Consider the following 14003-nt stretch of genomic DNA (forward strand, 5'->3'; position numbering starts at 1 on the left):
CACTCTCTCATGACCAAAATGGGGATAACCAACAGCAAAACCGCATGGCACTTGGTACTCAAACTCCTCTGAGTGCCCACGGAAGCGCCTCCAGTACCTGGGCTCACACAGGAAGGCTGTGCTTTCACCGTCGGCTCTCCACACCAGCCACTCCCTGAAGGACGGGTGGCAGAACATCCGCGTCTTGTCTCTCCTCTTGATGAGGAAGCAGGAGAGGGCCTCCATCCTTTGCTGAAAGTCCTCCCAGCCCTGCTCGCCTTGGATGTGGCCGGCGTTGATAGCCTGAAAGATCTGCTCATCCGTCATGGGGTGGAGGGACGCGAGGGCCACGTTTAAAATGGGAAGGGCTCTGTCGAAGGCAGACTGGGTCATGAACTTCATGTTGCACTGCAGCAAATAGAGCTCAGACAGAGACACGGGCACCACCTTGTAGCTGGCACTCTTTATGACCAGGTGTCCCCGCTGGAAGAGGTCCAGCGTGAGCTTGAGGTACAAGTAGGACCCAAGGCTCCGCAGCACCAGATGGCTGCTGACTTTGCCGATGAGGGCGGCGTCGGCCTTGCCATTCAGGGAGATGTTGCTGAGGATGTCCTGGCTGCTGTGGACCCTGTGCTGGACGTACGCGTGCAGGTCGCTGTGAATGTCTTTGTTGTCCAGAAAGTCGTCTAAGGAAAACTTGACAAACGGCAGAGCGCTGACAATTTCCTGGAAGGAAACAAAGACGTACATTGTAACTTTGCGCCGAGTCTCTCTTCTCCCTTTAAAGCGGGTTCGCTCATTCTCTTTCAAGGAGGATTTTCGTGGATTACAGGGCCTCGTGGTTTTGTATTAAAACGTGTAATAGGATAAGGTGCAGATAAAAGGCTTATGTGAAAGAAATCCTGATGCGAGATAGGATCGGCAAAGGCTTTCCTAAAGCCCTCATGGAGGACTCTAACCCTAACGAGTGGAGGGAGGGGCCCAAGTAGACAGCAGCAACCAGGCCGTGTCAACAGAGCAGCAGCCGGGCAGGAAGACCCTGCAGGTGACCGGATTTAGAGCTATACCTGAGCAGCTGGTTCTAAAACAAGGGGAAACACAAACCAACACGGCACGTGGAAGAGCACAGTCAGACACGAGATAAGAGGCACCTTCTCTACATCGGATATCAGAGTTGTGCAACCCCACCAGGAAACAGGAGACTTCCCACCCTACCTGTGTACCTGGACAATCACAGCAAAAATCACTGCCTGTTCCAGTATAGCAGGTTCTCATTCCTAAAGAATTTTAAGTAAATATTCTCTCAAAAAAATTATTTTATGGACACGAGTGTTTTGTCTGCATATCTGTGCGTGTGTATGCCTGGTACCTACAACAAGGGTGTTGGATGCTTTGGAACAGAGCTGTGATGGCTGTGAGCCACCGTCTGGGTCCTGGGAGTCACACCTAGGTCTTCTGAAAAGAGTTACCCGTGCTCTTAATCACCGAGCCATCTCTCCAGCTCCAGAGAGAACTGTTTGATAAATCCTGACTGCACGGTGTCATTGATGTTCCTGATCTGTTATTTCAAAGATTAGCAGAGCCCCAACCCCAAGAGCAGAGAGAGAAAACATTTTAACTTCTCACTAATACTTCTGAAACACATCTCTTTTTCACACAGTAACTAGAGGAGGGAGGTAAGGCACAGTTATTTCCATTCTGCAGGGACGTTAGCCGAACCTCCACATTCAGCCAGCAAAGGAACCTAGGACCCAGCTCAAGTTTTAACCTAGCTGCCAAATGATGCCACCGAGGGAAACATGACTGAAAAGGTATGTTTCAAGGCACAGACAATTAAGCATGCTGTTTAAATTTTGCTTTAGGACTCAGCCAGGACCAGTGTTGCTGCACCCTCAGGAAAGAAGGGACAGACATCAAACATCTTCCCTCACCTGAAAATTTGCTCTCACAGTCACGATCAGCTTCAGCCAGGTGGGGAATTTAGGAATAATTTTCGTAATAAACGAAGACAGCGTATCTCCGTAATCAGGCTTATGAAACTCAGCTTCGTTCAAGCCATCTATCAAAATGATGTACTCCTCTTCTGGAATTTTCTGCTCTAAAGATGAAATAATTTTTCCAAATTAAGAAATTATACATTTCTATAACATGGCACCACCCAGTGTATTTTAACACACGGCTCAGAGTGTTAGCACAACCTAAAAAGGCTTACATATGGCAGAAGACACGTTTTCAAAGAAGCATATTTCCTATTAAATTTATAATGAAAAACAGAGCACTGAGCCAAAAGAAAACTAATTCTTATAAAACAGTTTTCAGAAACATATTGCATTACAGACATTAGCAGAATCTCAATCATATACATATAGCAGTTAGCTCTGTATAAGCCACCATCACCTGAATAGCCTGCAGCCACACAGAGCCTAAACCTGGAAGAGACACCAGGCCCTCCCTGGAAGTCCTCCATGGACCGACTCCAGGAAAGGAGGACCCGCCTTCCCTACATTACCAGCAAGGACTGTCTGGCCCGAATCACCCTGTGGTTAAGAACACTGCTTTACAGATGCCCAGGGAGGGCTCCTTCGCACAGCACTGACAGCTCTCTGATCAGAACACAGAGCAAGCGGGATGGCCATCTCAGGCCCCCAATCTAGCATCTTCTAACAGAAGACACTTTGTAGATGGGTAACTCAAAAAGGAGGGGGCAGAGAATGGAAACCTTGAGGACCAATAATGTCATTGGCACTCCTACTCGGAGACTATTTCAGGGGCAAGTGGAAAAAAGAAAGAAAAAACAAAACACTGGGCAGTGGTGGCACAATGCCTTTAATTCCAGCACTTGGGAGGCAGAGGCAGGCAGATCTCTGAGTTCGAGGCCAACCTCATTAACAGAGCTAGTTCCAGGACAGCTAGGGCTGTTACACTGAGAAACCCTACCTTGAAAACCAAAAAACCCCAAACCACACAAAACAAAACAAAAAGAAGACTCCTAGAAATGGCTTTAGATTTCAGTTCGCCTAAGCAGGGGCTAGGTGGCAGGGAGAACATGCTAGATTCCCAACTGGTCACCCTGCTGCCCGGGAGTGTACACAGTCTTCCCTGTTTGTATTACCTAGTCTTCAGTGTGTGCATCACCTACACAGATTAAGGTTATACGGGGACACAGAATGTGCCTACTTGCAACGTAAAGGACTGTGAGGGCGAAAGCAGTGAAGTAAGTTCAGGGAGCTCCTGCCTGGCCTTTCAGCTTAGATACAAGAGACGACAAGGGAAGCCTGCGGTGTCCCGCAGCTGGAGAACTGGAGAAGCCTAGGTATCAAACCACTCGTAACCAGCATCAACCGTCCTGTATATTTATCTTCCCAGTTTCCTGCCTCTGAGAGCCCAAGCTGTTCCCTGTTTTGTCGTCTGACTACTCCTGAAAGCGGCTGCTCTTTGTTTGTTGAAGACCCTTCAGAAGGTGGAGTGTTCAAACCCTGCTCCCAGTTATCATCAGCATCCATGCACTGCCAGCATTAGTAAGTTCTCTTGGCTTTGCCCCGTATCTGTCTACTCTGGGCTCATTTCATAGACCAAGTATCAAACCTTTGTAGGGCAGAAAGTCTCCTCTTTCCTCCACTACACGGCTTCCTTAGAAGTGACACGCCATTGGAAACCTCATCATGGAGGATGGATGTGGTGGTAACAGATATGTACTGACTCCTCAATATCCTCTCCCTACCACCCCAGGACTAAGTTGAGCATCCTTCTGAGGGCCACTTGGGCACCAGCCTGTACTGGGAAGCAGCGGTGAGGCTTCTAGAAAGTACCGTGTCTTAGGCTTGTGAGCGGCTCCAGCACACCCCTCTTGAAAGCGGCCACGGGGTCCTGCACGCAGGAACGGAGGCTCAGCATGCTTTGCAGCTGAGGCTCCTTGATCAGAAGGTCTCTGTAGGCGGCCAGCTGGTGGGACCGGCAGAGCAACGCAGCGATGCTGTGGACAAACTCGGGCACCAGGCAGGTGTAAGTGTTGTCGGCCTGGCAATAATGGTAGGCCACCACCTGTGGAGAAGCAGGGACATCGGTGTCACCCCACCCTCTCCGCAGCTCCCCCCAGGAACTCAAACAAGAACACAGGTGTGACACTGTGTGTCTGCTCCCCAAGGCAGAGTTCGCCCCTAGCTTAATATTTATTCCATTCTTCACTGGTGTGATTTGCTAAGTTCTCAGCAGACCTCATGGCAGCCACAGATCCACCTTGATTAACACAGAAATCAGCACAACTGTACTCTGCCTTGAATGAATGAGGATTAGTAAAAGTCATTTATAGTACCCAGTGCCTAGTCTGGCTTAGAGTGCTTCCAAGCAAGCCGTGTACCCAACACCGCCATCTGCACAGCGTTTCCGTTCTCAAGATCAGCAGCACTTCGAGGAGACCCTCTGCTCATCCAAAAAAGCACAGGATCAAGTTGGCGGCTATGAACCCAAGCTGTAAAGTCATAGCTGCTTCTCCCTCCTGGCAGGGATGGCTCTCACCTCCTCCCTACATCCTCACTTCTTCAAGGGATGATATGGAGACATTCAAAACGGACAGCCAAGAAATTACCAGCTATCTGCTTATCATGAAGGGCACAAGGGGAGACAGGGAAGAGCTGCTCCAGCCTGCAAGGCTGAGGGGTCCCTTTGTTAGGACAGACACGGAGCAGTAGGTTGTCTGTGAGGTACCTCCCCCACCTCCACCCGAACAAAGGGTCTGTGCCGGAGCTCCTGGCAACAAGAGGTAAGCTGTACAGAAATGGAAGCCTTACCATTTTGCCAAGGAGGATGAGAACAAGAGGGTGAGTGTGAGCAAGGAAGGTGGAAAGTACGGCATGCGCGTGCAAAGTGCACTGTGCTTTCTAGAGGGTTCCCAATCTCCACCCTCCTGCTTGGCCCTGCAGCTCCTGCAGGAAGGGGCCCCGCACCGCTGGCTCCGGTGTATCATAGGGGCCACAGATGCAGGATAAACCGTGTCAAGATGACAATACACTTCAAGATCTTGCACGAGATCCCATGACGGCAAACTCCCAGCGAGAGGCAAGAGTACATACGATACAGCTTCTCTTGGGACGATACAGAACCACCCTGACTTCCAGTTTAGAAATGCTCGCTGCCTTTCAACTCCAACCCAAACACACATTAGCACGAACCTACGTGAGGATTCCCCAAACCTGCACAAACCATTACAAGATGGCCATTGCCATCATTTTACACAATGTTCAACAAAAGTGATTTCGTGGCCAAAATGGGCCATGAAATCCATCCAGAACCATAGGTAGTTAAAATATGAATAAAGTTAATTTAAACCACATACATGCTATAGGACACAGGCTAAACAGAGTTCAGTAACACCCTTGCCTCTGTGACCTGTGTGGTTATGTATGTGTGCATGTTACACTATGTCTTTTACTGTGGGTCACAATTATAATTCCTGGAAAACCAGTGTAGTAAGGGTAGCTTTGAGACTGATGCCCTTCATCTCGGATCATCCCTTCAAGGCTAGAGGGCTGCTCCGGAACAGCGGTCATACGCTGGTTCACTATGCCACAGGCCGCTGCCTTCTGTGTGGTGGGCAGGTGAGTGTGGGAGTGGACTGGGCAGAGTGACATTCCTTTCAGTCCATCTGTCCCACCTCACAGTGTGTTCTCTCGAGGTATCTACCACATCTGATGGTTTCCCGGCTTCATCACAACCCTCCACTGCTGTCCCTGAAGACAGACACAGCTCATCAAGGCAAGAAACACAACTGCTTGCGTGCAGAAAAGGTGGCCAGTGTTGGACCCAGAGCACAAGGGAGAGTTCAGAGAGTCCTTGATGATCATGTGTTTAGGGAATCAGCCAGAGCTCCTTTACAACCTCCTCAGATTCCTCTGGCAGAAGGATGCAGAGACCCACAGCCCTGGGCAACAGGGTCCAGGCAGAAGCCGTCTGGGCCGAGTCAACAGCTACTGTCTCATCTCTCGCTCACACAGCAAAGGAAAGGGCGTGTGCTAGTCAGGCTGGGGGGGTGGGGAGTACACGTGACTTCTGCTGCCTTGAGGAACTTTTTGAACTTGGTTCAGATTGGATATAAATCCACTGCTGCGGGGCAGTGGTGGCGCACGCCTTTAATCCCAGCACTCGGGAGGCAGAGGCAGGCGGATCTCTGTGAGTTCGAGACCAGCCTGGTCTACAAGAGCTAGTGCCAGGACAGGCTCCAAAGCTACAGAGAAACCCTGTCTCAAAAAACTTTAAAAAAAAATCCACTGCTGTTGTCTTTGGGATTTATTTTCATTGGAACCTTTTATTTGGAGTACTCAGTCATACTTTATCTAAAGTTACACTACACTCCAGCACCTGGATGTTGTTTCTGTCTTAACAATTCCTTCTCAAACTCATTTCTCAAAGGCAAACAGGCAACTCTCTATCTGGAAACCTTTGGGAGACAAGAGCACGTTACCTTAGAAGCGAGGTATTTCACTGCGTCCTCTCTCGGTCTCTGGTTCTCAGCAGTGCTGGGCCCAGCCGTCGTTTTGGCCACACTGAGAGCACTTGTGGAAGAACTTGGTGAAAGTAATGGAGTGAAAGGAAGGTCCTGGGTGGGATCTGATGCTGCAGAGAGAGAGAGAGAGAGAGAGAGAGAGAGAGAGAGAGAGAGAGAGAGAGAGAGCGCCACCCGATTGTAACATTAGCATGCGGTACAAGGAGCGTGGAATATACTCCTGATTTAATCCCAGACAAATCTGAATAGTAATCAGCAAATATGACTCGAAAGGAGAGGCCTTGAATGACCACACCAGCTCCCACCCTATCTCCTCACTGGAGGGCTGAGTTCCTAGTCATATTTCTTCTGGTTAAACAAGCAAACAAACAATAAACCCTTATAGGGCAGTGGTGGCTCCTTTAATCCCAGCATCTGGAAGGCAGAAGTAGGGAAATCTCTGAGTTTGAGGCCAGCCTTTGTCTATAGCATGAGTTCCAGAATGACCAGGGCTACACAGAGAAATCCTGTGTTGAAAAACAAAAACATAAACAAAATCTCACATGACTCTCTTTTTCTTGTTCATATTTCAAGACTTTGTTGTTGTTGTTAATAGGTTCTGCACATGAAACAGGGAAGCCAAAAATGGTGGTGTGTGCCTGTATCTCAGCACTTGGGTAGAGGCTGAGGTAAGAGGACCTCAGGGTCAGGGGTAGTCTGGGATGCAAAGAGTTCTTGTTCACACACTCGTGTATGCATGAAGTAAAAGTCAAGTATTAGCCACTCTATTTCCCATTTAAGTTTGTCTTTTTATTTTTGGTAAAGGCAGCACAGAAGAAAAGGCTGTGATGAACAGGATACAAAAGAATTCTGCATAGGATAAAGGGAAGTAAAATGTGTGTGTATGTGTGTGTGTGTACACACACCAAAAAAAGAAAGAAAAACCGCATTAAATTCTATCAGCCTGTTCTTACAAGCACTTTGTTTTAAGACCAAAACTTCACCAGGTCACTCAATCAAAACCCCGTTTGTGATGTATGCATGAAAACCCCCTTTGTGGAAAGAGAAGATTGGGGTTCCAGAAGGACACAAGAAGGTTGGCATCAGTCCAGACTGTAGCTAATATACCCGAAAACAAGGGGAAACCCTCTCTTTTCCTTCACACTCTTTTTTTTTTTTTTTAAAAGCACCAAAAGAAAGCAAGCAGAAAGCTAAAACAACTCCACCACTACCACACTCTAATGGCTGGACGTATTCAGACAGTTCACTTAACCTACGAACTTAGACCTGAAACAGCTAGAACGACCTCTGGAAAACTGGTTATTTCTGTCCATTCAAACAGCAGCTCCCGCCATCTACCTGGCTTATATTAATTATACTAAGCTAGACAAGTAATAACCACAGACATACTTTTAGGTGATGAGCTGGGGCTGCTGGATGCAATCTGCCTCATGCGGCTTCCGTGACAGCTGAGAGCCACCAATTTGGAAATGATGGCTGTCTTTCCAAATCCCACATTCCCCACGACCACAGCGCCTCTGTTTTCTGCCAGATCTGTGTTCCTCAGACTTTCTTCTATCTGGTGAAAGAGCCAGTCCCTTCCCACAAACACAGAGTCGGTGGTGATGCTTGGCACCTCAAACAGCAGGGGCTTCAACAAGATGTCCTGCGGCTTGTAGGGGGCAAACCGGGCTTTAAAACAAACAAACAAACATTTTTATGGAGAGTGCAGTACAATTTAACATAAAAAGAAATGATGTGTCTAACTTGGTTCTATAAGGTTGTTTATAATACTCTGTTCATTATATCCTGTTTGTCCCCCAAAGTATCCTGCTAAAATGACTTCCTGGCCCTATTTGCAGGCATTCAGAGGAAGCAAAGGAAAGGCTCCAATCACGTCTGGCCGGTTTGTCTGAAAGCACACGAAGACTGGTTTCTTCCAGCCCTGCTCAGATAAAATGCAAGAATCGAGGGCACAGCCCTCATCTGGGGACAACGGTGCTTTCCCATATGACAGAGTCCCTGACCACACAGCTGGGCATTACAGGCAGCCATGAGATATAGCCGATATGGTCTAAGGGACTGAAGCAAAACTGAGGCTTGGGGAGTGGCAACTATCTTATCACAGAATCATTTTTCCACACCAGAAGTAACTCAATCCCATGCTTTAAGGAAGAAGCCCCGCGTTCTTAAAGCTGGCTCCCAGCAGACTTTCAAGATGCTATTTAAGAGTACAAACACATTTCACATCACACGCCCAAGAGTCTGAATGCTGGCTATCAGATGTTCCGCGTTTAGTGGGCAAGCTCGCCATGGTGACACGGGATGCAAGGATAAATACCTTTAACTTCCTGTGTCCTACCTCCAGCCGTATTGTGCCAGGGCAATCTAATGGACGTCCGGAGAGGAGCATTTCTCTGCCCATCTAAGTAACTCAGGTCTTCCAATTTGGTAGAACTTGTGGCTGCAATGTGAAAGGAAAACCAAGTTTAAGGCCACACCTAGACTACTGTAAGCTACAAATTACCAAGCGATCCAGCTCCGACTTTCAACAAAATTTATCTCAGGATAATTATGTGCGCCAGCTTATGTTTCCAGCAAAACTGTTATCTTGAAAAACTGAAACAATTTAGCACTACTCACTCTTAATGTTTACATTGATCTGGTTGCCAGAATTCGCCATTATTCCTTGAAAGAAACCAACTCCTCTATAAAAATGTTTTAATGAAAAACAAACAAACAAACTTGACACCCAGTGTCACATAGCAGGCTTGAGAAGTCACTGCTAACACTTGGCATGAACTATTTATTCTCTCCGGCTCTGGGAAGCTCTGGGCTGTTTGGAACGCCAACCTTCCTAATTAAATAAGCAGATTCTGCATGCACAGTTCCACAGCACACGAACAGGAAATGCTAGCTCTTGGCAATAAAATCTCAGCACTCAGGAAACAGAGGCAGGTGGGTCACTAGGAGTTCCAGGCCAGCCTGGTCTACGTAGAGAGTTTTAAGCTAGTCAAGGCAATGCAGTGAGACCTTGCCTTAAACAAAACAAAACAAGCCAGGTGTGGCGACACAGGCTTTTAATCCCAGCACTCAGGAGGAAGAGACAGGAAAATCTCCGTGAGTTGGAGGCAGCCTGGTCTACAAAGCTCCAAAGCTACACAGAGAAACTCTGTCACAAAAAAACACAAAAAACAAACAAGTAAACAAACAAAAAACCCCAAAAACTAAAACGAAAAAGCCCAAAAACTCAAACTATATGTGTATATGTACGTATGTATGTATGTATGTATGTATGTATGTGTGTGTACGCATTAGATATTTTAATGTACTATCATGTTTATTTCTGACCAAGACAGAAAGGTTCACAGTATACAGATTAGTAACTGTTAAAAAGCATTAAGGGACATTCACACATATGCATAAGTAGTAATTGTAGGAGGAGTTACAGTCCAAGTGCTAAGTCTTTTGAAGCGTTTAGCAGAACCAAGATGAAAGGTAAAGAAGTCACACTGGGCAATCATTACCCTGAAAAATCCTCTGCTACCCCATAGGCTTTACCAGCATTTAGCTACCCAGAGCACCACCAATCCCGAGCCTTTCCCTACTTGGAACACCACCTATCCTGAGCCTTTCCCTACCCGGAGCACCACCTACCCCGACCCTTTCCCTACCCAGAGTACCACCTACTCTGAGTCTTTCTCTACCTGGAGCACTACCTACCTCAAGCCTTTTGCTACCTGGAGCACTATCTACCGCAAGCCTTTCCCTACCGGGAGCACCACTTATCCTGAGCCTTCCGTAGTTCCCTTCACCTTCCTGGTTTTTTGGGTTTCTTTGTTTGTTTGTTTGTTTGTTTTATTTTTTATTCTTTGGTAGTCTGTATCACTCTTCCTCCTTTCATTATACAAGCGCCAAGGGTGGAGAGCCTGACTCAGAGATGCCAGTCCCCTTTGGCATACCCTCCAAGAACAGCCAACCAAGTGTTCTACCCACTGGCAAACCCCGGTTTCTACATCTTACCAGCCACTGCCTAATCACACACTGTGCACATTCAAAGAAACATTCTGCTCATGGTCAGAAACTATGTACATCTTCCACAACTGAAAGATACAGCTAAATCGGTATTGCAATGTATGCCTACGACCCTAACCCTTAGGTGATAGAGACTGGAGGGTCAGGAGTTCCAGCAAGGATCAGGTCAGGTGCGCAGACAATCTGAGGCTAGTCTGGGCTATAAGAGCCCTGTCTTAAGAAAATAAACAAGGAAAGAAAAGGAGTAATTTCCTTAGGCAGGATTCTGCAGGATTCCCAGCCACCTTCAGCAGGTTCATCCACTATTGGCCTCAGGTTTCTTCTCTATGATCTTACAGAGAGGGAAACCTCTTACTGTGGCTACAAGACCACCCCTACCCTTCAGGCTCCCTACAGAAACCCAACTCGAAACCTAATCCTTGGTTCATGCCTGAGGCTCCTTTCTGGCTCCTTGGCTCAACATGTCTCGTGGTGAAAGCAACCACTGTGGCTCAAGCACAAGGCCACATCACCGTCATAGCCCATAACTCAGTTCCCAGCCAGGGCTTTGGTCCTCACGAATACAAAGACACATTGAGTTTCTAAAGGCTTCTGTTTCCCCTTCCCTGATCCCTTAGAGCATGCCATTCACTTTGTAATTTTGTGACAACTAAAAAGACTAAAAAAATATGACTATAAAAGACATTCACATCAGAGAACTGGGGGTGGGGATGTGGGGAGAGGAGAGCAATGTGTGATGTGGATACAGGAGATGGGGGGCTTCAGGTGTCTGTTTCCAGCTTTCCAGTGTCTGTCGGCTCCAAGGTCTACGGCACAGCAGTCTGAGCAACACCACTGCATATGACTGATTCTCCACTTGAACCATAGCTAAGAGCCGGCAAGGAGCACATGCAAGAATTCCGGGCACTCATGCGGCTGAGGCAAGGGAGCATAAAATACTGTTGGACTGGGGCTACAAGGCGAGAGTGTTTCAAACAATAAACAAACACTCACGGTTAGAGCTTAGGCTCAGCAGTAAGCACCAGCTGCAAAGATCATTACTTCTTGGGGCATTTTTGAAGCTACCAGGACACCTGAGATCAGGGACAGCAAGGCCTCAGCTGGGCAGCTATGAGCTCAGGCACTCCCCTCCGAGTGATGATGCTATTCTGTCCTCGTCCACAGATTCCCAGACAGTAGCAACTAGAGCCAGGCCCACAATAGTCTACACAAGGAACACCTAAAATGCTAAAGCACCATTCTGGGCCAAGGAAAATCAGAGGTCAAACAATCTCATGCTACAGAAAGCCCACTGCTAACATCTCTGGATTAAATTGTGCCCATGGTGTCTGGGAACCCAAGCAGCGCATACACAGACTGTGTGGGGAGTTCATTTCAATATGTTGTAGGGAACGGCTATGGGGAGAGTTTTCTCCTAAGCTAAACCAACAGCAACGTGTGCTGATGCCCTAAGATGTAGACTAACCTAGTCAAGGCAAAAGCCAGAAAGTCCTGATCAAGAAAACCAGAACTCAGTTGGTTAATAGCAGTCGCTGGCTTTCTGGAAACATAGTGGTCTATGATCCACTCGGAAAGTGTTTCAACAGTTTAGATAAGTAGTCAAACCCCACAGGCTGGAGAGATGGCTCAGCAGTAAAGAGCACTGGCTATTCTTCCAAAGATCCAGGTTCAATTCCCAGCACCGACATGGCAGCACACAATGGTTTGTAACACCTGTTCAGGGGATCCCAAAGTCCTTTTATGACCTCCATGGACACTAGGCACACACATGGTGCATATACCAACGTGCAGGCAAAACATCCGTATACACACACACACACACACACACAAAAATTACAAAACAGTAAAACCAATTTTGGCCAACTTCTAGACTAGCCAAGATTCAATTTTAAAGTCTTTGAGCCCTGCTTTAATGAAGGAAAAAAAGGTACACGTCATTCCTTTTGATGTGATATATAACACTTCAAATTAATCCAACTCTAAAAAACACCTTTGCAATCTCTAATCCTAGCCAATTTATTTTTAAGACTTTGATTTAAAGACTTTTTTTATTTAAAAAAAATAAAGAACTCCTTGTTCTCTACACTCTCTTCAGGAGGCTGAATTACAGGAATGACCAGTGATCTCAGGGACTCCCTTCAGGTCCAGGTCCCATGTGGTCAGCTGTCAGACGCCTGGCATTAGCTGCCTCTCTCTAACCCACAGGCCGACTTTCCTACCAAGCGGCACTTTGTGTGTTTACGTGGATGGTAACACGCAAACACTTTCACAAGCTTTTACCTCCTGGCCCACCCCACTTGGTTTCAATCCTAACCTCCCTCTTTGCAGCCTGCCTTGAATCTACTGGATAACCAAAGCTGGACACCAGTCCACGCAACTTTCCCACACGCTGCTATTCCCTCGGTTGAGGTTCTGGTGGCAGGAAGGTGGCGTGAAGAAGCTACTAGACTCCTCCCTAGTTAACAGAAGCACAAGTAAGGACAGCTGCCTGCATCTCTTCTGACTGCATTTGGTTTGCAGCACAGTTCAAGAGGAAAATGAGCAAACCCACTAGGCTGTGGAGTCGCTTGAACCCAGAGGTAAAAGCCAAGGCTCCTAAGGAGGTCTAGCTCCAGGGCGTGCAAAGGAGATACCAGGTGAGTACAGCAGAAACCAGACAGCTTTGCTCCCTAATCCGGGCAGTCTGGAAACATTCAGCTCACACCCACAGCCACTTCACACGGCCGGAGACATCCAAAGAGCTTCTGGCAAGACAGACCACCCCCAACTGAGGACCGTTAACGTCACTAAAACTACTCTATTAATGAGTTTCCTAATTTTAAAAACGATGGGTTACTCTGAATATAAGTGTGTTATTTTGTTGGGGAAACTAAAGCCGTCAAATTCTGGGGAGACTACAAGTGACCCATTCATCATAACTAGGTAACTACAGCCTAAAGCATCTTGAGTAGCGGGTATTATATTCCAGGGGTGGGTCAGTGGTGGTGCGGGGGAAGGCAGGGGAAGCTTTTGGAAGAACCATCAATCAATACACATAATGCTCTCTAGTACCTCCCTGGCGGACGGGCCAAATCCCTCTTTTGGAACAAGGCCACTTTGCTTCCTTTGAAAGTGAATTAGAGTTGTACCTCACAGCTTTTCCATTAAGGCCATTTATTTACCAGCTGCTTCAGAGTTCCACCATTAAAAAAAAACAACCCAACCATCCAACAGCAGCCAGAATGACCTAGCACACACTGAAGAACGGCATAAATTACAGAAGATCCTTTGATGTACAGAGCGGGTGAGGGGGACACTTTCAAGCACTAGGCTGGTAACAAAGAATCACCTGGACAAGTGAGTGCCTCTTCTGAAAGCACCCCAAGAGCTCAGACGTGTAAAGACCTTCAGAAAGCACAGAGTGGAGCCTAGGCCCCCACCTTCCCTAGTCCTTGTTCAAAGATAGACCACTGCAGGCCCAACTATCAGCGCGGGCCGCCATGTGTGTGCAGGGTTCTGCTTCGAGCTGCAG

General features: G+C 47.4%; 1 protein-coding gene across 3 annotated transcripts in view; it reads right to left on the reverse strand.

Annotated features, from left to right (window-relative positions):
• Positions 1-14003, reverse strand: part of Tanc1 (tetratricopeptide repeat, ankyrin repeat and coiled-coil containing 1) — a 216192-nt gene that overhangs the window by 44038 nt on the left and 158151 nt on the right. For 2 of the 3 annotated variants that reach the window (XM_075985123.1, XM_075985121.1), the window contains 6 exons: positions 8799-8921; positions 7868-8149; positions 6437-6588; positions 3789-4020; positions 1911-2077; positions 98-705 (listed from right to left, as the gene is read on the reverse strand). In XM_075985123.1, the coding sequence (XP_075841238.1) occupies positions 98-705; positions 1911-2077; positions 3789-4020; positions 6437-6588; positions 7868-8149; positions 8799-8921 (1564 nt within the window). The remainder of the gene's footprint in view (positions 1-97; positions 706-1910; positions 2078-3788; positions 4021-6436; positions 6589-7867; positions 8150-8798; positions 8922-14003) is intronic. The other variant, XM_075985122.1, reaches the window with a different exon arrangement.

Source organism: Microtus pennsylvanicus, chromosome 9 (genome assembly GCF_037038515.1).
Source record: "Microtus pennsylvanicus isolate mMicPen1 chromosome 9, mMicPen1.hap1, whole genome shotgun sequence".
Classification (NCBI taxonomy): domain Eukaryota; kingdom Metazoa; phylum Chordata; class Mammalia; order Rodentia; family Cricetidae; genus Microtus; species Microtus pennsylvanicus.